General features: G+C 44.4%; 1 protein-coding gene across 3 annotated transcripts in view; it reads right to left on the reverse strand.

The window, feature by feature from the left end:
• Positions 1-510: 510 nt before the first annotated feature.
• LOC120064181 (phosphatidylinositol N-acetylglucosaminyltransferase subunit A-like) overlaps positions 511-26,289 on the reverse strand; it is a 48,318-nt gene continuing 22,539 nt past the window's right edge. Inside the window, exons 3-10 of one of the 3 annotated variants that reach the window (XM_039014573.1) lie at positions 25,264-25,572; positions 24,804-25,121; positions 2,817-3,336; positions 2,351-2,621; positions 2,073-2,205; positions 1,854-1,986; positions 1,382-1,588; positions 511-1,221 (exon numbers count right to left, since the gene is read on the reverse strand). In XM_039014573.1, coding sequence (XP_038870501.1) covers positions 928-1,221; positions 1,382-1,588; positions 1,854-1,986; positions 2,073-2,205; positions 2,351-2,621; positions 2,817-3,269 — 1,491 coding nt within the window. In that variant the 5' untranslated portion in view covers positions 3,270-3,336; positions 24,804-25,121; positions 25,264-25,572 and the 3' untranslated portion in view covers positions 511-927. Of the gene's footprint in view, positions 1,222-1,381; positions 1,589-1,853; positions 1,987-2,072; positions 2,206-2,350; positions 2,622-2,816; positions 3,337-7,069; positions 7,172-24,803; positions 25,122-25,263; positions 25,573-26,289 lie in introns of those variants that run through there. The other 2 variants (XM_039014574.1, XM_039014575.1) reach the window with 2 other exon arrangements.

The raw sequence follows: 26,289 nt of genomic DNA on the forward strand, positions 1-26,289 counted from the left end.
ATTATTTCACACATTGTACCTGACCGGTTGCATCATCGCATGGTATGGCAACTGCTCAGCATCCGACGGTAAGGCGCTACAGAGGGTAGTGCGTACGGCCCAGTATATCACTAAGACCAAGCTTCCTGCTATCCAGGACCTCTATACCAGGCTGTGTCAGAGGAAGACCCAAAATTGTCAAAGACTCCAGCCACCCAAGTCATAGACTGTTCTCTCCACTACCGCACGACAAGCGGTACCGGAGCGCCAAGTCTAGGTCCAAAAGGCTTCTCAACAGAAGCTTCTACCCCCAAGCCATAAGACTGCTGAACAACTAAGCAAATGGCTACCTGGACTATTTGCATTGACCCCCCCCCCCCCCCACCCCCTCGCTGTTTATTATCTATGCATAGTCACTTTACCCCTACCTACATGTACACATTACCTCAACTAACCATATAGCCTAGTTATTTTATTGTGTGACTTTTTAAAAAACTTTTGTTTATTTAGTAAATATTTTCTTAACTGCATTGTTGGTTAAGGGCTTGTAAGTAAGCATTTCACGGTAAGGTCTACACCGGTTGTATTCTGCGCATGTGACAAATAAAATTAGATTTGATTTGGGCTGCCACTCAGAAGAATTTAAAGAAATAACATTACAAAAGAAACATAACTACAAAGTATTGATCCTTTCGATCATATAAAGTTTAAGAAATAATATATTAAATATATAGAGGAAAAGAAAACAAAAAAAGTTTTTTAAAAACAAAAAAACAATCCTATTGTAAACACACGGGTTCCCCCTAAAACATTCTGCAACGAGTGGTCAGTCTCCACAGGTCATAAGGTAGTGGGGTCAGATATCAAGTAAAAAATGTAAAAATATCTGTATTTTCAGGAGTTGTATAACAATTGAGGATAAGGATTTGTGCCTGCTTGGAGTTGTGATCATAGCTTGGTCTTGTGACCACTTGACTCCTCCTTTGTCAAGACGGCACTTTTAGAGCGAGTTCCTTTCCTATCGACCAAGCCCCGCCTCCACAACCCCTGAGGGCCCGTGGCGTCCATGGCAATATCTATGAGGCGGTCTGGGAGGAGCCAGCGGAGGAGGAGCAGGAAGAGGAAGTCGAGAACAGCAAAGAGGGCAAAGATGGAGCCTGCCACGGGGCCACAGTGGGCCCTCAGTCTGAGCAGCCGTCTTTCCAGAGGAAGAACCTCCTTCCCAGCGACGCAGTCATACACCTGACAGAACAGAGAGAGCATAGACACAGTGTTAGTATCAATGAATTAGACCTCATCAGTATCTCAGTCAGTGTCAATAAAAGGTATTATGAAAGTGTATCATAGTGTAGATTTATGAAACATAATAAAATAGAGAGTATGTAAGCATGTATGAGCCTACCTTCTCTGTTCTCTCTGCGACGTTCCTCCAGGTGTACAGGGTGCGGACGTGGGCGTGGATGGTGGCGGGGGAGGCAACGCGGCCCGATAGTTGCCTAGCGATGACACTCTCCAGGCCGGCACACAGAGAATGCACAGTGGGCTCGCACAGGGTGATCAGATGCTCAGGCAGAACCTCTGGGATCCCTCCAACACGCGTACTTACCACCTACACGCACACACACAAAATTATCAGATCTCAAACTCCCTCACATTACAAGCATACTCTACATCTAAACACCCACATATATGCAAAGTTCACCTCGTTGCCCCATTCATCTTAATGGACAAACACCCACTCAATCCACCATGCTTCTCATTAGACTATCCCTGACTTACACCCAACCAGTCCCAGGTTTCAACCACTTTATCTCAAAGTGCACCAGCTAACGTATACAGTACCTGGCCTGTGTTGTGATAAGGGATGAACCCACCTGTAGTCCACAGCTGGCTCCCTCCACTATGGCCATGCAGAAGGCCTCAGTCAGGGAGGTGTTGAGGAAGATATGTCCCTGGACCAACACCCCACGCACATCCTTATGCTCCAGGGCCCCCAGGAGATGCACCCTTGGGAGAGAAGCAAATCAGACACATGTAGTACATATAAACACATACAACCACATACATACACACACACCACTGTATAATTGTACCTGTCGTGTAGTTGGTATTTCTCTCTCACTTCCTCCAACACGATTCTCTTAGGTCCCTCTCCACCAATCAGAAAATGTAGATCTGGATGTTTCAGACAGAGCTCTGGGATGATCCTTCCCAGAAGATCTATTCCTTAAAAAAGGGAAAGAGCAGGGAATGACACTTCACACTCCTACAATCATACCTACAGGAACTGTATGTAATAATAAATGACATAGATCAAGTTTTTGCTACATTTATCATTATATACAGTATAGTCTCACCCCTCCCTCCCTACCTTTGCGGTAGACGAGACGGCTGATCACAACGATGGTGATCCTGTCGTCATGCCGTTGGGAGGGGTCGGGGGTGAAGTCTCTGGGGTCGACAGCATTGGGGATGACAGAAACAATCTCGGGGTCAAGCCCTGCCCTGAGCACTGTGTTCTCCTTACTGGTGTATGACACGCACACAATGTGATTGGTGTCGCACAGAGATACAGTCAGCAGCTTATTGGTCAGCACCGAGCTGACGTCAGCAAAACCGAAGAGGGAGTGGTCAGTGAACACCTGTAAACAGAAAACAACCTTTAGTTATTTATACTAGATGGACACATAAAAAGCTACTTCAGGAATGTGATATGTTACTGCCTTGCCGTAGGTTGCGTCTGCAATGGCAACCTATTCCTATAGTGCGCTACGTTCGGTCAAAGGTAGGCTTAGTTTCACCACCCAAAACACCCTCTCTGCTAGACTGATACCCACCGTGTTGAGGCCCATGGTCTTGGCGTGGAACAGTGCATCGTGACCCATGGCGGAGAAGGAGCTGTGGGCGTGCACCACGGTGATGCGCTCCCTGACGAACACACAGCGCAGTAGTGGCAGGCTGTGGAAGCAGGTGGTGACGGTGGACTGGTTGTACATCACCTGCAGGGGCAGGTAGTAGACCTTGAGCCCGTTGGTCAGGTAGCGGACCCCCTTCCTGCAGCCGTAGGTGTGGGTGGCGATCACCACCTTGTGGCCCTTCTCGATCAGACACTGGGATAGTTGGTAGATGTGGCTCTCCACCCCTCCCATGTTGGGGTAGAAGAAGTCTGACACCATGCAAATGTTGTGTTTCCTGGTTGGGGCCTGGGGAGTTACTGTGAGCCCGTCAGGGTGTCTGTTTGCTTGGGGGCCCCCAGGAGATGCAGCCACCCCCCTCCTTCGCTGGCCCATGGTGGTGGAGTGCTGTGGTTGTGTGCGTCACTCATACAGACGTTTCACATGTAGAGCAACAATGCACCTGTGTAAATAATAAAATATATATTACAATGGCTAGCTACAACAACACAATCTGCTCAGACTAGCCTAGGACTCAATTTAATTACTATATCATACACTTTGGTAATGAAGCTTATAGAAAGATGATCTTATGAATAAGCGGTTGCAAGCTAGCTAGTCGAGATATCATCTTTGTAGTGGCTTATACACTGAGTGTACAAAACGTTAGGAACACCTTCCTAATATTGAGTTTCACCCCCTTTTCCCCTCAGAACAGCCTCAATTCGTCAGGGCATGGACTCTACAAGGTATTGAAAGCGTTCCACAGGGATGCTGGCCTATGTTGGCTCCAATGCTTCCCGTAGTCGAGTCAAGTTGGCTGGATGTCCTTCGGGTGGTGGACCATTCTTGATACACACGGGAAACGGTTGAGCGTGAAAAACCCAGCAGCATTGCAGTTCTTGATGCACTCAAACCGGAGCGCCCGGCACCTACTACCATACCACGTTCAAAGGAACTAAAATCTTTTGTCTAACCTATTCACCCTCTGAATGGCACACACACAATCCATGTCTCAATTATCTCAAGGCTTAAACATCATTATTCAACCTGTCAATCTACACTGATTGATGTCACTTGTTAAATCCACTTCAATAGGGGATCATAGCTTTCACCTGGTCCGTCTATGTCATGGAAAGAGTAGGTGTTCCTAACAGTGGCGGTGCGTGGGTAAGATCACTGAGGAAGCCAGAAAAAAAGGCCATCATACAACCTGTGTAGTGACAATTGCGTTGTTTGCTCTATAACCTGTTAATTCATATGCCTTGCGACCGTGATATTTAGGCCTAAAGGCTGAAACAATTAGACACAGTGGTAGAATAAATTCAAAGAAACCTTTGTTTTATCACAAAACCGGATAGCAACCTCTGTCCAGTTTAGTCCACAAATCATAAACTTTTTCAGGACCCTGTCTTTCAAAGATAATTCATAAAAATCCAAATAACTTCACAGATCTTCATTGTAAAGGGTTTAAACACTGTTTCCCAAGCTTGTTCAATGAACCATAAACAATTAATGAACATGCACCTGTGGAACGGTCATTAAGACACTAACAGCTTACAGACAGTAGGCAATTAAGGTCACAGTTATGAAAACTTTGGACACTAAAGAGGCCTTTCAACTGACTCTGAAAAACACCAAAAGAAAGATGCCCAGGGTCCCTGCTCATCTGCGTGAACGTGCCGTAGGCATTCTGCCAGGGGGCATGAGGACTGCAGATGTGGCCAGGGCAATAAATTGCAATGTCCGTACTGTGAGAGAGAAGCCTAAGACAGCGCAACAGGGAGACAGGACGGACAGCTGATCATCCTTGCAGTGGCAAACCATGTGTAACAACACCTGCACAGGATCGGTACATCTGAACATCACACCTGCGGGACAGGTACAGGATGGCAACAACTGCCCGAGTTACACCAGGAACGCACAATCCCTCCATCAGTGCTCAGACTGTCCGCAATAGGCTGAGAGAGGCTGGACTGAGGGCTTGTAGGCCTGTTGCAAGGCAGGTCCTCACCAATCATCACCGGCAACAATGTCGCCTATGGGCGGGCACAAACCCACCATTGCTGGACCAGACAGGACTGGCAAAAAGTGCTCTTCACTGACGAGTCGCGGTTTTGTCTCTCCAGGGGTGATGGTCGGATTCACGTTTATCATCGAAGGAATGAGCGTTACACCGAGGCCTGTACTCTGGAGCGGGATCGATTTGGAGGTGGAGGGTCCGTCATGGTCTGGGGTGGTGTGTCACTGCATCATCGGACTGAGCTCGTTGTCATTGCAAGCAATCTCAACGCTGTGCGTTACAGGGAAGACATCCTCCTCCCTCATGTGGTACCCTTCCTGCAGGCTCATCCTGACATGACCCTCCAGCATGACAATGCCACCAGCCATACTGCTCATTCTGTGCGTGATTTCCTGCAAGACAGGAATGTCAGTGTTCTGCCATGGCCAGCGAAGAGCCCGGATCTCAATTCCATTGAGCACGTCTGGGACCTGTTGGATCGGAGGGTGAGGGCTAGGGCCATTCCCCCCAGAAATGTCCGGGAACTTGCAGGTGCCTTGGTGGAAGAGTGGGGTAACATCTCACAGCAATAACTGGCAAATCTGGTGCAGTCCATGAGGAGGAGATGCACTGCAGTACTTAATGCAGCTGGTAGCCACACCAGATAGGGGGAGTCAAAATCAAAAGTAACAGTCACTATGTTCAGGGACACAGATTCATACATTTCTGTTAGTCACGTGTCTGTGGAACTTGTTCAGTTTATGTCTCAGTTGTTGAATCTTGTTATGTTCATACAAATATTTACACATGTTAAGTTTGTGGTAAATAAACGCAGTTGACAGTGAGAGGACGTTTTTATTTGTTGCTGAGGTTATTACATGTAACAGACAGCAACAACAGCATGGTCAAGCAAGTTAATGTTTCCGGATTTTACGGACCACTAAACAACTATTGATTTAGAACCACAGAGAGTTACCGCAAGTCGCAAAGAAAACAGTAGCTGCCTCCACCATTCCAGCACAATTTCAACTTCAACATGATCAAATCACCTCTGCTTAGTCTAATACAGTGACAACTAAAAGATACCAAAAACAATTTATTCCAATCAACGTAAGCAAAATAAAATGTGGCTGTCCATGGTTCTGTCTGCGTGAGTATGTGTGAACGCAAGTAGAAAATATGTTGACTCACCCTACTTGTAGAGAAACGCCAATGCCATCCTCCTCTCTTTCATGTTGACGAAAAGGTCTATCACTCAGCCATACAGTACACACTTTTATTTTTTGTTGTCCTAGGCTACCTGGCTAAAATGCTTACTTGCTAGCCTAATTCCATTCACGGGCAACTTTAGCCTGTTACATGCTGAATGTCCATCCTCTCAGGCCAGGGGCACAACAGTGCATTAATTAATCAGAATCGCCATTATAATCATTGGCTGGTATGGAGAATTAAGTAAAACCACAAGACCAAATACCTATCTCCATCCATGGATAATTTAGGAAAGGGACAATTTTAGCTAGCTAGCCACCAGAGGGCTACAACACAACGAGATACAACAATTCAAGTTGTTTCTGTCAATGATGTATGCTCTCAATGCGATTTGATAGGAGGGATGCCAAAATCCAAGCTGGCTATCCTTGACACTTTTGAGCTTGCTCAGTTTAGCTTAATAATTAACGCTGTTAAAAAAATATATTTTTAAAGACCGATCAATCGAGGCCAAATGCTCGCTGGCTTCCGTTGCATTCCAATCAACGTTATGGGCTGCAACAATGTCATACTGGTTTGGACCTGACAGCATCAGATAGATGGCATACACGTAGAGAGACAGATGTTCGCTGTTTAGTTTGCGCGGATGCTTTTTCCGGTGAGATGCATTTTCCGGTGAGATGCATTCAGCTTCTTGCGAATTGAAGGACAATTATGAAACACAGAGAAACGAAATATACATTATATGCATTTTTCTCAATTTTGGGGGGGAAGCCTGGCTTCCCTTGGCATCCATGAATACAGCCATGGCTCCTAATCTTTGTACAGTGTAGATAACCCATTCGTTTGTAACTTGGAGGTAACGTTAATTACTGTAACTTTTTAGCTGGCTAGTTAACGTTAGAAAATAAGCTAGGTACGCTAGTATGTTTGCTATGATGCTGCAAAGGACATTGAGGGTTCAGACTTGAGACTACGACCTTACCTTCAAAGCAAAGAGAAATGTATTTTTGTTTTATATAAATCAACAATTTTGTCCCAGTGTATCGTCAATCAAAACAACACACTTCCTGCTTCGCGTCATCATGTCACAGATAGAACAATAAGACAGATATTTCACTGGATGTATTAATGTGAAGCATCCGGTTGGCGTTTCCACTCACTAGCAAATATGGTAGTGAGAGGTGCTTACTGGCGCGTAGTGGGAGAAGAGGGAACGAGATGGATTTTGGCCGACATTCTGCTAATTTTCTCATCGATTAAACATTTGATCACAATACACTTGTTATGAAGTGTTATTCTTTGCAAAAATTGTTTTTAAATCGCGCTGTTTGGGAGTGCAAATCCGAATTGAGTTACTGCACAAGGGACTTCATCGTAGATGTTCCCTAACGAAAAATGCAGACGTCTACTACAACGCGCCAATAGGATATCGCTAACGCGTGCTTGGCCCTGCCCACCTGCTTGCTTGTTCTGCCCACTATGACTAACGACAAGCTGTGGTCTATCTTGGTTTCGTTATAAAATATTTGATCACGTCTTCTTCTTATAATTATTAGTCTTCTCGTTGGATTTATTGGCGAGCTACATGCAAAAATGTTTGTCGCCTCTAACTGGACGGGGGTTAAATTCACAAAATAAAAGTTTATTCCACTACAGGGAAAAGAAAATGAACATTAAAACACAAACTACGAAAGAATTTACCCCCCCTCCCAAAAAAAACTATTTATATATAGGGTTGGACTGCACGAGTCAGTAATCCATGTAGCTCCTCAGATGTTAAAAGGAAAGGTTCACCAATTTTGAAAGTTATATGTTTTTGTGATCTATCGATTTCCCTGGGTCATTTAATGTTTTCCTGTGTATCTGAGTTTTTGGGTCTCTAGCAGGCAGAAATGTGGCTGGTATGACAATGCACTGTGATAAAGTCACTCTCACTACCCTATAAGTTATTAGGAATACGACTTTTACATTGCAAAGACGTCTATCATACATGCCAGATTTTAATATTCCTACCTCGAGGAATGTGGAATTTAACATCTAGCACATTTGTCCTATGTGCCTGCCTCTTTACGCCTCGTTCACACCGACAGCATTTTGGTACACCAGAAGTACATTTCCAATGGAATGCTGCGTTTGCCTTGCAGTACTGCATTGCAGAGGCAGAGTTCTCCTTCCTTCCATTGACCAAACAATTAATCCTACAAATGTCGACCACTCCAGGAATTTTCTTTAGCATGTTAATGTCAACATTCTCTGACACTCCAGAACTTACTCCTTTGACAGGTACCCTGCTCCGTAGGTCAAAACATGACATAGGATAATCATTAACTCGATTGAGGCCCAGAAAATTATCCTTCTGATCAGCATAAACACACAAAATCAATACAAGCGCACCCCTTGTGATCTTCACTAACTGTACTGTACTCAAGGCTTTCTTTATCATTTTGGATACTCCCCACGGATCCACCAAATCGGGACCCAATACTCCCAGAAAACAAACTCCTACCAGAAACAATGGGGTAATACCAACACTAGAAGTTTCCTTTCCTACATTAGTTTAACTTATTTTTCCATTATTTTGGACATTCATACTTATTTCCACCATCATCAGATTCAAGCTCCATCTCGCATGACCTTCACATAGAGATAGATAGAGGACTCATCTTTGTACTGTATCTGTGCCATTTTAGCGCCAGACTGGAATATGTTCCCGGGATTTTTCCGATGACATTGAGGAGTACACAACACCAGTCACTGGCTTAATAAGTGCATCAATGACGTCGTCCCCACAGTGACTGTACGTACATACCCCAACCAGAAGCCATGGATTAAAGGGTAGAGCTGCCGCTGTCAAGGAGCTGGACTCTAACCCGGAAGCTTATAAGAAATCCCGCTATGCCCTCTGATGAACCATCAAACAGGCAAAGCATCAATACAGGACAAAGATCGAATCGTACTACAATGGCTTCAACGCTCGACAGATGTGGCAGGGCTTGCAAACTATTACAGACTACAAAGGGAAGCACAGCCGCGAGCTGCCAGTTGACACGAGCCTACCAGACGAGCTAAATTACTTCTAAGCTCGCTTCGAGGCAAGCAACATGGAAACATGCATGAGAGCATCCACTGTTAAGGACGACTGTGTGATCACGCTCTCCATAGCCGATGTGAGTAAGACCTTTAAACAGGTCAACATTCATAAGGCCGCAGGGCCAGACGGATTACCAGGACGTGTACTCCGAGCATGCGCTGACCAACTGGCAAGTGTCTTCACTGACATTTTCAACATCTCCCTGTCTGAGTCTGTAATACCAACAAGTTTCAAGCAGACCACCATACTCCCTGTGCCCAAGAACACCAAGGTAACCTGCCTAAATGACTATCGACCCGTAGCACTCAGGTCTGTAGCCATGAAGTGCTTTGAACGGCTGGTCATGGCTCACATCAACACCATTATCCCAGAAACCCTTGACTCACTCCTATTTGCATACCGCCCCAACAGATCCACAGATGATGCAATCTCTATTGCACTCCACACTGGCCTTTCACACCTGGACAAAAGGAACACCTATGTGAGAATACTATTGATTGACTACAGCTCAGCGTTCAACACCATAGTGCCCTGAAAACTCATCACTAAGCTAAGGACCCTGGCACTAAACACCTCCCTCTGAATCTGGATCCTGGACTTCGACAGGCTGCCCCCAGGTGGTAAGGGTAGGTAACACATCCGCAACGCTGATCCTCAACACAGGGGCCCCTCAGAGGTGCGTGCTCAGTCCCCTCCTGTACTCGCTGTTCAATCATGACTGCTTGGCCAGGCACGCCTCCAACACCGTCATTAAGTTTGCTGATGACACAACAGTGGTAGGCCTGATCACCGACAACGATCAGACAGCTTATAGGGGGGAGGTCAGACACCTGTCCGTGTGGTGCCAGGACAACAACCTCTCCCTCAAAGTGACCAAGACAAAGGAGATTGTGGACTACAGGAAAAGGAGGACCGAGCACACCACCATTCTCATCGACGGGGCTGTAGTGGAGCAGGTTGAGAGCTTCAAGTTCCTTGGTGTCCACATCACCAACAAACTAACATGGTCCAAGCACACCAAGACAGCCGTGAAGAGGGCAGGACAAAATCTATTCACTCTCAGGCGACTGAAAAGATTTGGCATGGGTCCACAGATCCTCAAAAAGTTCTACAGCTGCACCATCGAGAGCATCCTGACTGGTTGCATCACTGCCTGGTATGGCAACTGCTTGGCCTCAGACCGCAAGGCCCTACAGAGGGTAGTGCGTGCGGCCCAGTACATCATGGGGCCAAGCTTCCTGCCATTCAGGACCTCTATACCAGGCGGTGTCAGAGGAAGGCCCTAAAAATAGTCAAAGACTCCAGCCACCCTCTCTGCTACTGCACGGCAAGCGGTACCAGAGCACCAAGTCTAGGTCCAAAAGGCTTCTCAACAGTTCCTACCCCCAACCAATTAGACTCCTGAATACGCTGCTGCTATTATCTATGCATAGTCACTTTAAATCTACCTACATGTACATATTACCTCAATTACTTCGACTAACCGGTGCCCCGCACATTGACTCTGTACCGGTACCCCCGAGTTGACAAGGTAAAAACCTGTTCTGCCCCAGAGCAGGGCAGTTAACCCACTGTTCCCCGGGTGCCGAAGACGTGGATGTCGATTCAGAGGGGTTGGGTTAAATGCGAAAGACACATTTCAGTTGAAGACATTCAGTTGTACAACTGACTAGGTATCCCCGCTATTGTTATTTACTCCTGCTATTGGCCAGTCTCAGTTTTTGCCATGATGCTCCTGTACTGCCAGCATGTGAGCGATTGAAGCGGGGAGAACAGAACATGGCTTGGGTGGCTGGGGTCCCTGATGATCTTCTTGGCCTTCCTGCAACACCTGGTGTTGTACGTGTCCTGTAGGGCTTTGCGGTCTGCGGCGGCGGAGGAGTTGCCATACCAGGCTGTGATGCAACCCAACAGTATGCTCTCGATGGTGCTCCTCTAGAAGACTGTGAGGGCCCTCAGGGACAGGCCAAATCTCAACATCCTGAGATTGAATAGTCGCTGCCGTGTCTTCACTACGGTGTCCGTGTGGTTAAACGATTTCAGCTTCTCTGAGATGTGACGACGAGGAATTTGAAGTTAATAGGGAGGTTGTTTACCTGGCACCACGCCGTCAGAGTGCCTACTTCCTCCCTGTAGGCAGTCTCGTAGTTGTTGTTGATCAGGCCTACTACTGTCGTGTCGTCAGCGAACTTGATGATGGAGTTGGAACTGTGTGGAAGTCTAGGACCCAGTTGCATAGGGAGGTGTTCAGACCCAGGGCCGTGAGCTTTGTAATGAGCTTATAGGGCACTATGATATTGAAGGCCAAGCTGTATTCGATGAACAGCATCCTCATACAGTATATGCATTCATTTTGTACAGGTGGGTAAGGGCAGGGTGCAGTGCGTCATCCATGGATCTGTCAGGACGGTAGGCGAATTGGAGAGGGTTGAATGTGTCTGAGAGGGAGGAGGTGATATGGTCTTTGACTAGCCTCTCAAAGCACTTCATGATGACGGAAGTGAGTGCTATTAGTCGGTAGTCATTCACTTGTTACTTTCCCTTTCTTGGGCACGGGGATGATAGTGGACATCTTTAAGCAGGTGGGTATAGAGGCCTGAGCTAGGGGGAGATTGAAAATGTCAGAAACACATGCTCTGAGGGCACGTCTATAGATGTCTTCTAGGCTGGCAGCCTTGCGAGAGTTAACACGTTTGCATGACTTACATACGTCCTCAGTGGAGACTGAGTGTGAAGCCCATGTTGTCATAGGGGGCTCTCCTCAGCAGCTCAGGGTCATTGTGCTTGAATCTTGAGAAAAATATGTTTAGCTCATCCGGTAGGGTGGCGTTGGTAACCGCAATGTGGCTGGCTTTATTTTTGTAATCCGTGATCGTTAGGAGCCCCTGCCTCATATGCCTTTTGTGTCCGACCCGCTGAATTGCTCCTCCACTTTGTCTGGAGCCATCTTGATCAATATGTTTGACCAAACTATTGTCCCAGTCACCTTGCCCTGTTTATAAGCAGCGTCTTTCTTTCAGTTTTCCTACAAGGCTGCTATCAGTCCATGTTAAAAAAAAATAATAATACATTTGCCCCCTTTTTATCCCCAATTTCGTGATATCCAATTGCAAACTTTTCTCATCGCTGCAACTCCCCAACGGGCTCGGGAGAGGCGAAGGTCGAGTCATGCGTCCTCTGAAACATGACCCGTCAAACCGCGCTTCTTAACACCCGTCCCCTTAACCCGGAAGCCAGCTGCACCAATGTGTCGGAGGAAACACTGTTCAACTGACGTCCGAAGTCAGCCTGCAAGCGCCCGGCCCGCCTAAGGAGCCCCTAGAGCACGATGAGCCCCCCCAGCCAAACCCTCACCTGGGTCAATTGTGTGCCACCCTATGGGACTCCCGGTCACGGCCGGTTGTGACAGCCTGGGATTGAACCCGGGTCTGTAGTGACGCCGCAAGCACTGCAGTGCCTTTGACTGCTGTGCCACTCTGGAGGCCTCAAGTCCATGGTTTTTGATTTGGGTACGTTTTGAAAGATACTATCGGTGTCACGTAATCTTATATGCTTATAGCACCTCATTGCACTCAGACACTTAAATCACAACAAACAATCTGCAAGAACTGTAGGTAGCATCCTGACAGACAGACAATGAGAACCTCCCCCAAGTCTACAAGGTAAGGAATGAGACAAACAAACAGTAGGCTAGAATTACCAACTGTAAATGCTGGCCCTCAATTTAATACTGCCATAAAGTGACAGATTGTTATTATAAGGTTTATGGATAAAGGCTGAGAGATCAGTAAAAAATATATATATATATTTTGCCTTCAGTCAAAAGCCTTTCAGACAGCATGACACCAAATCCCTTACCCAAAAATTTCCTTTCATAGAACTCCTATAATTGATAGCAGAACTACTGAAAATACTTACTCTTGTCACTGGTGCATATTGTGATATGGGATCAGAGAGAATTATTTCTGGTGAAACTTTGAATTGATCTATTTATTTAATTTTTATTTTACCTTTATTTTACTAGGCAAGTCAGTTAAGAACACATTCTTATTTTCAATGACGGCCTAGGAACAGTGGGTTAACTGCCTTGTTCAGGGGCAGAACGACAGATTTGTACCTAGTCAGCTCGGGGATTCAATCTTGCAACCTTTCGGTTACTAGTTCAACACTCATCTAGGTTGATGAGTGATAGGATTGACAGTTTAGGGCCAGTTTCCAACAATTATCAATTCATGTTTTTAACGCAATACACTTTTGATGTGTGAGACAAAGTTGTGACACACCCTGAGCAGATCAGATCTCTGCATGTTCAAACCAAATCCTCCCATGCTTGACAAGTAATGTAATGAAAACAACAAATATCCTATCTGTACCCAACATTATTGACAGGGAAGGTTCAAACACTGAGCATAGCAAACATGAGGAACACCTTCCCATTATTCAGTTGTATCCCCCCCAGCAGAGTTGCAGTTCTTGACACAAACCATTGCACCTGTCACCTACTACCATACCCCATTCACAGTGTGATTTATTTGATTGGTGCTGTAGATCAGGGTTGGGCAACTGGTGGCCACCACCAAAAATAACTTTCTCTGTGTGTAGTACCAGTCAAAAGTTTGGACACACCTAGACATTCAAGGGTTTTTACTATTTTCTACATTGTAGAATAATGGTGAAGACATCAACACTATGAAATAACACATGTGGAATCATGTATTAACCAAAAAAGTGTTAAACAAATGAAAATATATTTTATATTTCAGATTCTTCAAAGTAGCCACCCTTTGCCTTGATGAAAGCTTTGCACACTCTTGGCATTCTCTCAACTAGCTTCACCTGGAATGCATTTCCAACAGTCTTGAAGGAGTTCCCACATATACTGAGCACTTGATGGCTGCTTTTTCTTCACTCTGTGGTCCAACTCATCCCAAACCATCTCAATTGGGTTGAGGTCGGGTAATTGTGGAGGCACTCCATCACTCTCCTTCTTGGTCAAATAGCCCTTACACAGCCAGGAGGTGTGTTGGGTCATTGTCCTGTTGAAAAACAAATGATAGTCCCAATAAGCACAAACCAGATGGGATGGCGTATCGCCGCAGAATGCTATGGTAGCCATGCTGGTTAGTTGTGCCTTGAAATCTAAATAAATTACAGACAGTGTCACCAGCAAAGCACCCCCACACCATCATACCTCCTCCATGCTTCACGGTGGGAACCACACATGCAGAGATCATCTGTTCACCTACTCCGAGTCTCACAAAGACATGTCGGTTGGAACCAAAAATCTTACATTTGGACTCATCAGACCAAAGGACAGATTTCCACCAGTCTAATGTTTATTGCTCGTGTTTCTTGGCCTAAGAAAGTCTCTTCTTATTATTGGTGTCCTTTAGTAGTGGTTTCTTTGCAGCAATTCGACCAAGAAGGCCTGATTTCAAGTAGTCTCCTCTGAACAGTTGATGTTGATGTGAACTCTCTGCAGAATTTATTTGGGCTGCAATTTATGAGGCTGGTAACTAATAAACTTATTGGACAGGATTTGGAAAGGCACACACCTGTTTATATAAGGTCCCACAGTTGACAGTGCATGTCAGAGTAAAAACCAAGCCATGAGGTCGAAGGAATTGTCCGTAGAGCTCCTAGACAGGATTGTGTCGAGGCACAGATCTGGAAAAGGGTAACAAAAAAATTCTGCAGCATTGAAGGTTCCCAAGAACACAGTGGCCTCCATCATTCTTAAATGGAAGAAATTTGGAACCACCAACACTCTTCCTAGAGCTGGCTGCCCAGCCAAACTGAGCAAATGGGGGAGAAGGGCCTTCGTCAAGGAGGTGAGCAAGAACCAGATGGTCACTGACAGAGCTACAGAGTTCCTCTGTGGAGATGGGAGAACCTTCCAGAATGACAACCATCTCTGCAGGACTCCACCAATCAATCCTTTATGGTAGTGGCCAGACGGAAGCCACTCCTCAGTAAAAGGAACATGACAGCCCACTTGGAGTAAAGGACTCTCAGACCATGAGAAACAAGATTCTCTGGTCTGATGAAACCAAGATTTAACTATTTGGCTTGAAAGCAAAGCGTCACGTCTGGAGGAAACCCGACACCATCCCTATGGTGAAGGATGTTGGTGGTAGCATCATGCTGTGGGGATGTTTTTCAGTGGCAGGGACTGGGAGACTAGTCAGGATCGAGGGAAAGATTAACGGAGCAAAGTACAGAGTGATCTTTGATGAAAATCTGCTCCAGAGAGCTCAGGACCTCAGACTGGGGTGAAGGTTCACTTTCCAACAGGACAACAACTCTAAGCACACAGCCAAGACAACGCAGGAGTGGCTTCGGGACAAGTCTCTGAATGTCCTTGAGTGGCCTAGCCAGAGCCCAGACTTGAACCCGATTGAACATCTCTGGAGAAGCCTGAAAATAGCTGTGCAGCGACGCTCCCCATCCAACCTGACAGAGCTTGAGATGATCTGCAGGGAAGAATGGGAGAAACTCCCCAAATTCAGGTGTGCCAAGCTTGAAGCGTCATACTCAATAAGACTTGAGGCTGTAATCGCTGCCAAAGGTGCTTCAACAAAGTACTAAGTAAAGGGTCTGAATATTTTCGTTTTTTATTTGTAATAAAAAGGGTCCTCAGATCCTCAAAAAGTTCTACAGCTGTACCATCGAGAGCATCCTGACTGGTTGCATCACCGCCTGGTATGGCAACTGCTCGGCCTCCGACCGCAAGGCGCTACAGAGGGTAGTGCGTATGGCCCAGTACATCAAGGGGACAAGCTTCCTGCCATCCAGGACCTCTATACCAGGCGGTGTCAAAGGAAGGGCCTAAATTTGCCAAAGACTCCAGCCACACTAGTCATATACTGTTCTCTCTGCTGCCGCACGACAAGCAGTACCGGAGCGCCAAAAGGCTTTGTTTATTATTTATTTATTTATTCCTTTTCCTCCCCAATTTCGTGATATTTAATTGGTAGTTACAGTCTTGTCCCATCGCTGCAACTCCCATACGGACTCGGGAGAGGCGAAGGTTGAGAGCCATGCGTCCTCCAAAACGCGACCCGCCAAGCCTCGTTACTTCTTGACACACTGCTCACTTAACCCGGAAGCCAGCCACACCAATGTGTCGGAGGAAACATATTCCAACTGGGGACCGTGTCAGCGTGCATGCACCCGGCCCACCACAGTAGTCGCTAGAGCGTGATGGGACAAGGACATCCCAAGGCCAAACTCGCCCTTAACCCGGACGACGCTGGGCCAATTATGCACCGCCTCATGGGTCTCCCGGTCGTGGCCGGCTGCAATACAGCCCGGGATCCAACCCAGATCTGTAGCCTTAGACCGCTGCGCCACTCAGGAGGCCCAAATGGCTTCTTAACAGCTTCTACCCCCAAGCCATAAGACTACTGAAGCTGAGCTAATCAAATTCCTACCTGGACTATTTGCATTGACCCCCCCCCCCCTTTTTTTACCCTGCTGCTACTTGATGTTTTATCTATGGATAGTCACTTTACCCCTACCTACATGTACATTTTACCTCAAATACCTCGACTAACCTGTACCCCCGCACATTGACTTGGTACCAGAACCCCCTGTATATAACCTCATTATTGTTATTTTATTATTGCTCTTTTATTTTTTACTTTAGTTTATTTAGTAAATATTTTTCTTAACTGCATTGTTGGTTAAGGGCCTGTAAGTAAGTATTTCACGGTAAGGTCTACCTACACCTGTTGTATTCTGCGCACAATTTGATTTGATCCCTACTGTAGATAAGAGGCACCTTGTGGTCAACTCCTGGTGCTTCATCATTTTGGTAATCAGCAGCAGGGATGTAATTCCTGTCTTTTCAGATCTTCTTTTAGGCCCTGTGTCACACTAAAGAGGAGGAATGCCTCTTCATTTTCAGAACCTTCAACCTTCATACATTGTTGTTATGCTACTTTACTTTGCATTAGCGTTATTTGCCAATGCGGGTATTGAGTGTCTGTAGGCCTATGCAACAGCCCTAATTTAGTCAGACACAATCCATCATTGGTGGTGTCAATGAAAATCACCCACTGGGCAAAAACTGGTTGAATCAATGCTGTATCCACCGTCATTTCAACAAAGAAATTCTATGAGATGACGTTGAATCATGGAAAATGGATTGAATTTGAAAAAAGTAATCAACGTTAAGGAATTTAGTATTTTTTTCACCCAACTTTGAACCTAAATGACATGTTATGTTGATTTCACATTGAATTCACTTTAGTAGACAACTCAACCAAATTAAAATCAAAACTAGACGTTGAACTGACGTCTGTGCCCAGTAGGCAGTGATTCCTAACTTGTTCTGGGAAGTTGGACTTAAAACAGATTTCTTCATGTGAATTAAATGTATAAGTCAAATAACTTTGACTTTGTTACATACTTTTATTATGCCTCTGTAGAGACATTTTCTCTATGATCTTTTTTTATGGCCCTTGTATATCGAATTACTCAATGTATACTGAAGATGTCCTCTGAGGATTGCACAAACAGGCTTGTCTGGGCAGAGAGAGGGAATTTTATGTTCTAATGACAGTTCCCTCAACAATACTGGACACGCAGGGATTTTTCCCATGTCCCACGTCACTGTTCCAACAGATGATCAAACTATACAAACCAGGAAGTGGCTAACACTCTCACATCCACCTTTTCAAATTCGATTATTGGATTGTATCTTAAACATAGTCTCTCAAGAGACAATGTATTTGATCATGAAACTGCCAGGACATATACAAATACATCTGTCAAGGATGTATAGATTTTAAGTTATTATTAGTGGGATATTTAGATTTAAAGCACATAGTAGATGTACAGTATGATGATCCAGTTAATACAATCTATGGCCTTTAGCCCATAGAAACGCTTTGAATAACGCATTTATAAATGGCAAAAAAAGACAGTCAAAAAATGTATCACAAGGAATAAGGTTTTGAAGTATCTGCCCTATATCTAGGAGATATAAGAAATGTCAGGAAATATTTTAGTTTTTTTTTTACATATATTTAACTCCTTATTTTTGTTAGCACAAAACTACCACCACACTTCCATTCATTTGTATGTGTTACCTTCAGACGAGTCCCGTGACACTTGTGGAGTTCATAGAGCAAAACAGATTATTTATTATGTTACTTAGATTGGGTGCGTCCATAGACTTAAGGACACGCCTTTGATTACTGTAACACGCAGATAACCTATTATCAGTATGAGTGTGCCCGGCGCTCCGTGTACAATATATAGCTACATCGTTTAATATCTATCAATCAGACACACATGCCCATTATAATAATAGTAGGCTATAGATACAATTATATCTATAAAACTTGTGACCAAAATGTATAGAGAGCTCCTTCTTTTGCAGCTTTTAGTCCATAGTATTGCTTAACTTGAAACCTTTATCTTTGTGAACAAGAATACAATATACCCATCTACTCTAGTTGAAACCATGCCCAAAAAAGCTCAGCAAGGTTGATTTGTGACGATGAGTAGGCTGAGATACCCACGGCATGACTGCATATGGATGGCATGCCACAGGTAAGTCAATCATTTAATGAGATTTTTAATGGTCTCAAAAAAAGTACATATCTAGTGGAAAATATGTCTTAACTGTATTGAGGTAATCTCAGACAGAGGGATGATTAGAATGTATCATTTAACACAGCATTTATGTCATTTAATATAATATATTATGGCATTTAATATAGTGTTTACTTCCTTAGAGTCTAAGACAATGGAGGGGGGGGGGGGGGGGTGGGTGATGGTTGCTGATAATGGGCCTCTGTACGCCTATGTAGATATCCCCCCCCAAAAATTAAAAATCTGCAGTTTCCAGCTACAGGTCATTTACAACATTAACAATGTCTACACTGTATTTCTGATCAATTTGATGTTATTTTAAATTGACAAAATATTGCTTTTCTTTCAAAAACAAGGACATTTCTGAGTGACCCCAAACTTTTGAACGGTAGTGTGTGTACGTGTGTGTGTATATATACAGTATATCACAAAAGTGAGTACACCCCTCACATTTTTGTAAATATTTGAGTATATCTTTTCATGTGACAACACTGAAGAAATGACACTTTGCTACAATGTAAAATAGTGAGGGTACAGCTTGTATAACAGTGTAAATTTGCTGTCCCCTCAAAATAACTCAACACACAGCCATTAATGTCTAAAACGCTGGCAACAAAAGTGAGTACCCCCCAAAGCGAAAATGTCCTAATTGTTAAACAAATTTGTTAAACAAATCTAAATATATTTGAGATTCTTCAAAGTAGCCACCCTTTGCCTTGATGACAGCTTTGCACGCTCTTGGCATTCTTTCATCCAGTTTCATGAGGTAGTCACCTGGAATGCATTTCAATTAACAGGTGCGCCTTGTTAAAAGTTATTTTGTGGAATTTCTTTCCTTCTTAATGCGTTTGAGCCAATCAGTTGTGTTGTGACAAGGTAGGGGTGGTATACAGAAGATCGCCCTATTTGGTAAAAGACCAAGTCCATAGTATGACAAGAACAGCTCAAATAAGCAAAGAGAAACGACAGTCCATTATTACTTTAAGACATGAAGTTCAGTCAATCTGGAAAATTTCAATAACTTTGAGAGTTTCTTCAAGTGTAGTCGCAAAAACAATCAAGTGCTATGATGAAACTGGCTCTCATGAGGCCCGCCACAGGAATGGAAAAACCAGAGTTATCTCTGCTGCAGAGGATATGTTCATTAGAGTTACCAGCCTCAGAAATTGCAGCCCAAATAAATGTTTCACAGAATTCAAGTAACAGACACATTTCAACATCAACTGTTCAGAGGAGACTGGGTGAATCAGGACTTCATGGTCAAATTGCTGCAAAGAACCCACTACTAAATGAAAGTCTCTTCTTATTGGTGTCTTGGCCCAAGAAACATGAGCAATGGACATTAGACCGGTGGAAATTTGTCCTTTGGTCTGGAGTCCAAATTTTTGGGGTCCAACCGCCGTGTCTTTGTGAGACGCGGTGCGAGTGAACAGATGATCTCTGCTTGTGTATTTCCCACTGTAAAGCATGTAGGTGGTGTGGGGGTGATTTGCTGGTGACACTGATTTATTTAGAATTCAAGGCACACTTAACCATCATGGCAACCACAGCATTCTGCAGCGATACACCATCCCATCTGGTTTGGGCTTAGTGGGACTATCATTTGTTTTTCAACAGGACAATGACCCAACACACCTCCAGGCTGTGTAAGGGCTCTTTGACCAAGAAGGAGAGTGATGGAGTGCTGTATCAGATGACCTGGCCTCCACAATCCCCCCAACCTCAACCAACCTCAACCTGCTGGCTTTCCCCACCACCACAGAAAGCACTGAGCTGGGCTGAAACACCTGCATTTGGGAGCTGTCTTACTCAAGAAAACAAAAAAAGAGACCATGTTTGTATCCGGCTTTATTAACTCAATGATACATATATATTTTTTACATTGTTTGCAAACTGATATGTGACACGTATTAATGCCAAAATAACATGCAGATCAGGCAAGCCCCCCCAAAAATGTGTGGCTCAAAAGCTCCACCTGCCATGAATGACGGGTCGGCACTGGCTACTGTTATCATGCAGTTTTGGTGTAGCCACTTCGCTGTTGTTGGTAGAACAGAATAATTAATGCCGTGGTCTTCCAACATGACCGCCAGGAGGCATCGTTTACATGAAAACTAATAATTTGGTCTAACATAAAACCAAATTGTTTGAATCCTCAGCATGATTCAAATGGTTCAGCAAAGTAGTCACTTCCTACTGCAGCTTCCTTATGTGACCAGTGACATTATAAGGGGTTTTAATAGCACAGTAGGGGCTCCCCCATTCCAGTTTGACATTTACATAGGGATATCTTGTTTAGACCAGACATATCTACATTAGACCAACACCAGGAACATGCAGTATACAGTGACAATCATGGGCATTTTTACAGTATTCTCTTTGAACATCAAGTCAGAACCGTAGAATAAATAACGGGGCCAAATAAGCAGACAATAAAAGCTCTTATAATATTCTATGATTACATTTCTAGGCTACATGTGCACCACCAAGTCAGAACAGTAGGCGAAAGAGGGAAAAAGGGACCAAATTATTAACGTGAGGCACATGGGCTACTAACAGCTTACTACACAACACACACGTAATATTACTTTCTTAGCTACAGTATACATATCTCCCTGGCATATTACATCATTTATGCATCAGTATAAAGTATCACCTGGTTGTGCTCACTTCCTTACAAACCACTCATTGTTGAATTTGCAATTTCCAACTTCTTGTGTAATGTTTATGTCCAATGGCCGACGAGCACCGATACGTTTGATCTGTATTGGAACACAGGAGTGATGGTTGCTGATAATGGGCCTCTGTACACCTATGTAGATATTCCATTAAAAATCAGCCTTTTCCAGCTACAATAGTCATTTACAACATTAACAATGTCTACACTGTATTTCTTTAAAAACAAGGATATTTATAAGTGACCCCAAACGTTTGAACGGAAGTGTATATTTAAAAAAAAAAAAAAATGTTGACATTGTTTGCAAACTGATATGTGACACGTATGAATGCCAAAATAACATGCAAAACAGGTGTAACAGTTTAACTTTACGTCCGTCCCCTCGCCCATACCCGGGCGCGAACCATCAACAACAGTCACACATCAACAACAGTCACCCACGAAGCATCGTTACCCATCGCTCCACAAAAGCCGGGAACCACTACTTCAAGGTCTCAGAGCAAGTGACGTAACCGATTGAAAGGCTATTAGCGCGCACCACCGCTAACTAGCTAGCCATTTCACATCCGTTACACCTCACCCCCCTTCAACCTCCTCCTTTTCCACAGCAACCAGTGATCCGGGCCAACAGCATCAGTGTAACAGTTTAACTTTACGTCCGTCCCCTCGCCCGTACCCGGGCGCGAACCAGTGACCCTCTGCACACATCAACAACAGTCACCCACGAAGCATCGTTACCCATCGCTCCACATAAGCCGCAGCCCTTCCAGAGCAAGGGGAACCACTACTTCAAGGTCTCAGAGCAAGTGACGTAACCGATTGAAAGACTATTAGCATGCACCACCGCTAACTAGCTAGCTATTTCACATCCGTTACACAGGCAAGCCCCCCCCCCCCCCCAAAATGTTTTTTCTAAAAATGTGTGGCTCAAAAGCCCCACCTGCCCTGAATGATGGGTCGGCACTGGCCACTGTTATCATGCAGTTTGGGGTAGTCACTTGGCTGTTGTTGTCAGAACAGAATAATTAATGCCGTGGTCTTCCAACATGACCGCCAGGAGGCATCGTACGTCAAGCCCTCTATAGGCTATGCAGAGCCTTGGTCGAGACCACTCAGGTCTATCATCTGTGCTTACATAGACCCGACACCTGATGACAATCAAACAGGACACGACCCAGACCAGAACGAAAAGTTTAAAATTTTGGACCTGGTCCCAAGTCAGGTCTGGAGTATTCAGGTGGACCTGTGAAGACCTCTAAACTGGAGTTACCAGAATTTGCTTGACATTTGTAAATGGAATAATCCTTGACATTAGTCATCCCATGACATGGTCTCTTAGTTCACAGCAAGCTACATAACAATAAGCAATTAACACAATTCTCATGTCCAATTCTTCACACAGAGAATTAAATTCACAATTCTAAGTAAAATAACATTGACTATTTACATGAAAACTAATAATTTGGTCTAACATAAAACCAAATTGTTTGAATCCTCAGCATGATTCAAATGGTTCAGCACAGTAGTCACTTCCTACTGCAGCTTCCTTATGTGACCAGTGACATTATAAGGGGTTTTAATAGCACAGTAGGGGCTCCCCCATTCCAGTTTGACATTTACATAGGGATATCTTGTTTAGACCAGACAGATCTACATTAGACCAACACCAGGAACATGCAGTATACAAAATGCATAAAGACAACGATGGCTGTTCAGTCATGTATCAGCTGTATAACTACAGTAGTCTGGTTTGATTCTGCTACTCTTCTTAGAAATATGAAAGCACCTGTACTTTAAGAAGTGAGTAAACTCTACAATTGCAATACACAGGCTCCCTTTTTTGGGGGGGGGGGGGGGGGGGGGGCTTCGTTCACTGAGTCTAGCTCACGTTCGGTCCATTGACCACAGTCATTTCTCCCATCATGCTGTTCTTCTCTTCTCTTTTAGTTCCTAAACCTTGTCTCCATGGCCACATTTTGTACTCTGCTCTCGTCATCATATTCGGAACTCAGGGTTCAGTTCAGTGTCACTGAACTAGGGAAAACCATGATTAACCACTTTCAGGCGCCGTTTGCCTCGTTGCATAACACCCAAAGAATAGTTCAGACATGACGGCACAACACATTGCTCAATGTTGCTCCAAGTTCTACATTGAACATTGAACACAGGCCTTATTTTAAGTTTCAGTTCCTCTTATCATCATCCCTCCATTTTGTTGTCTGCCAGTTGAAGAGAGATTGTTGCATCAGAGGGGGAGACGCTTCACACATTCAGGCAGAGTCATCTTCATACACATTAAACGACTGGGTCACGCCTCTTTCCTGCCTCTCTGTGTCTCTGCTTCTTCAAGAGAAAAACAAAAAACATTTCTCACACACAAAGTCTGAAATGCTTGTTCAATTCACAACTCTATTCAATCACTATTTAAGAACTATTTTATTAGTACGTTTTATTTCTAACTCAAACACAATGGATTAACTATTGAACTTTGCTCTCTGGTTTGTTACCAGACGCTGTTTTTTTCCTAGATCCAAACAGCATTAAACACTTGGCCAGAAATCCTGGCAAATAATGAGGGGAAGGGCTCACCGTTGACCTTTCACGTCGGCAACATCTAGTTAGTAAGAACACCAGCAGGACTCCCACAATAAACATCACAATCAGGCTGACAGCCACAACTGCTGCAACCTCTACTTTATAATGACCACTATGTTCCATGGGCACTGGAAAGGAGAGAGGAAACAGAAAACATATGAATAGTGAATATAAACTATGACACGCTCCAAAAACATGTTTTAGATAAGAGAAGGTGAAGCCAAAAAGCTGTCAGAGGAAGAATTTGAAAAGTCAGACCTCTTGGTGTAACTTGACCTGTGGTGAGAAGGCTTTCCAACAAAAACTCACACTTCCTCCCAACATGCCACAGCAGTGTAACTTCTTTGTTGACTTACTCGTCAACACATCACTGTGGATTCTAGCTCCTTCATTTTTTATCCAAACATTTTGTTCAGTCAGAGGAAACACTGTTCCCTACTCATTGGTAATGCTAATAGAGATAATACTGTTGTTTCTCTGTAGTTTCACTCTAGCAGAGTTAAGGGTTTTCCCTGTTGTGTTTTTATGCCTGGGCTTTCCCTATCTTTCCCCCACCCTCAAGCACCCACTCCTAGCTTTTCATTCTCATGTATTCCCATGCAGATGTTTTAGGACTTTATGTACAAGCCGAGACCCAAATCAAAATCATTCAATGTATTCACCCTGGTGGTGAAAATCCAGACCCTGACTACCATGATATACTGCTACTGGTTAGTAGATCTACTGGTATCACTAGTCTCCTGTACTCACTAGGTTTTTGATTGCAGCTGGAGTTGGAGGTGAGGTTGGAGGCCAAGGCTGTGTTCTCCACCACACACTGCAGTTTTTCACCCTCACTCAGCTCGATGGTCAGGTTGCTGGTCAGGCTGTAGAGTCCTGTAAAGTTGTCCAGGTGGGTCACATCCCTCCTGGAGGGGTTCACCAGAGGATGTCCTTCCAGCTCCCAGTGAATCTGGCCCTCTGGATAGCCCCCAGAGGCTTTACACTGGTACACCCCCGACCCCTCTCCCCCTCCGGAACTCACCGAAGCCTGGTCTGAGACGAGGTCCATACAGACACTGTAGCTCGCTGAAGAGGAGAGAGGAGATAATCAACTACAGCGTACCTGAAATTGAGTAATTTTTTAAGTAGAAAAGAAAGGAAGGGAAGTAAACAATGAAATCAACCGATGGCTGAATGACTGAATGAACAAACAAACCAAATGACTTACCAGCCACATGTAGAATGACTTTTTGGTAGACAAAAGCGTTGGCTGTAAAGGAGCATTTGTATGTCCCGTTGTCTGCCACAGTGATGCCTGAGAGGAGCAGCGAACAGTTGTCCTTCTCTTCATTTAGAAAGAGACTGACCCTGTTTTCATATCTCGTCCCTATGGTTGTGTGGTTATTACTTCCATCATGATAGAAAACGGTGGTATGCTCTTCTAGCTGCCAGATAATTGTCTTCCTCACATTTCTATTTACGCAGGGGCAATGCAGGAGGACCTTCTGTTTCACAATTCCTTTCAAACCTGAGAGGGCTAGAAGACAAAAAAACAGGCCTTTGAGTAGTTTCAATTTCTCAAGGTTAATTTCCAATAGTTTTTGCCAAGTTGTACTTGTCTGTAACAAGTTGGAAAATGGCAACAGTGGCTTAGAAAAACTCCCCTTGGAACCGAGGAATATAGGAAACGAGAAGAGCCAGACTCTTAAGCAGCAATGGGCAACTTTGATGGGGGTGGGGGCCACAAAAAAATCTGAACTCATCATAAGGGGCTCACGGGTCTGCATACCCACATCTATACCAACACATGCAGTCAGAGATGGCCCTAGCCTTTTGGGGGCCTGTCATGCAAAATAGTGTCCCCCCCGCATCACAATGGCATTTGATGAGTTATAGCTTCTGTTGCTAGAACTTGCAAAATTCTGACTGGATTACGTAATGAACCAAAGCATCCGTTGCTATGCTGGATGCTTGGCTCTATTTTACCTTGTAGCGGTCGCGAAGGAAGTAGGACGCAGCCTGTACCTCAGAATTGCTTTCCAAGGACAGTGTTTTTAATGGTGACAACCTGCTGCTTCAGAAGACCGAAAAGACTGGAAAGAGAATACTCTTTCTTTACCATATCTTTGTCTTTATATAAGAAAATATGAAGAAATATGAGAAATAATTTAAGCTGTTTTTGGATTGACGTTGCTAGCTACTGTACTTACCTCAGCCTGCCTAGTCAGCTAGCCAGCTACAGTAACTAGCTAGC

The sequence above is a fragment of the Salvelinus namaycush genome, chromosome 19 (assembly GCF_016432855.1).
Source record: "Salvelinus namaycush isolate Seneca chromosome 19, SaNama_1.0, whole genome shotgun sequence".
Taxonomy (NCBI): Eukaryota; Metazoa; Chordata; class Actinopteri; order Salmoniformes; family Salmonidae; genus Salvelinus; species Salvelinus namaycush.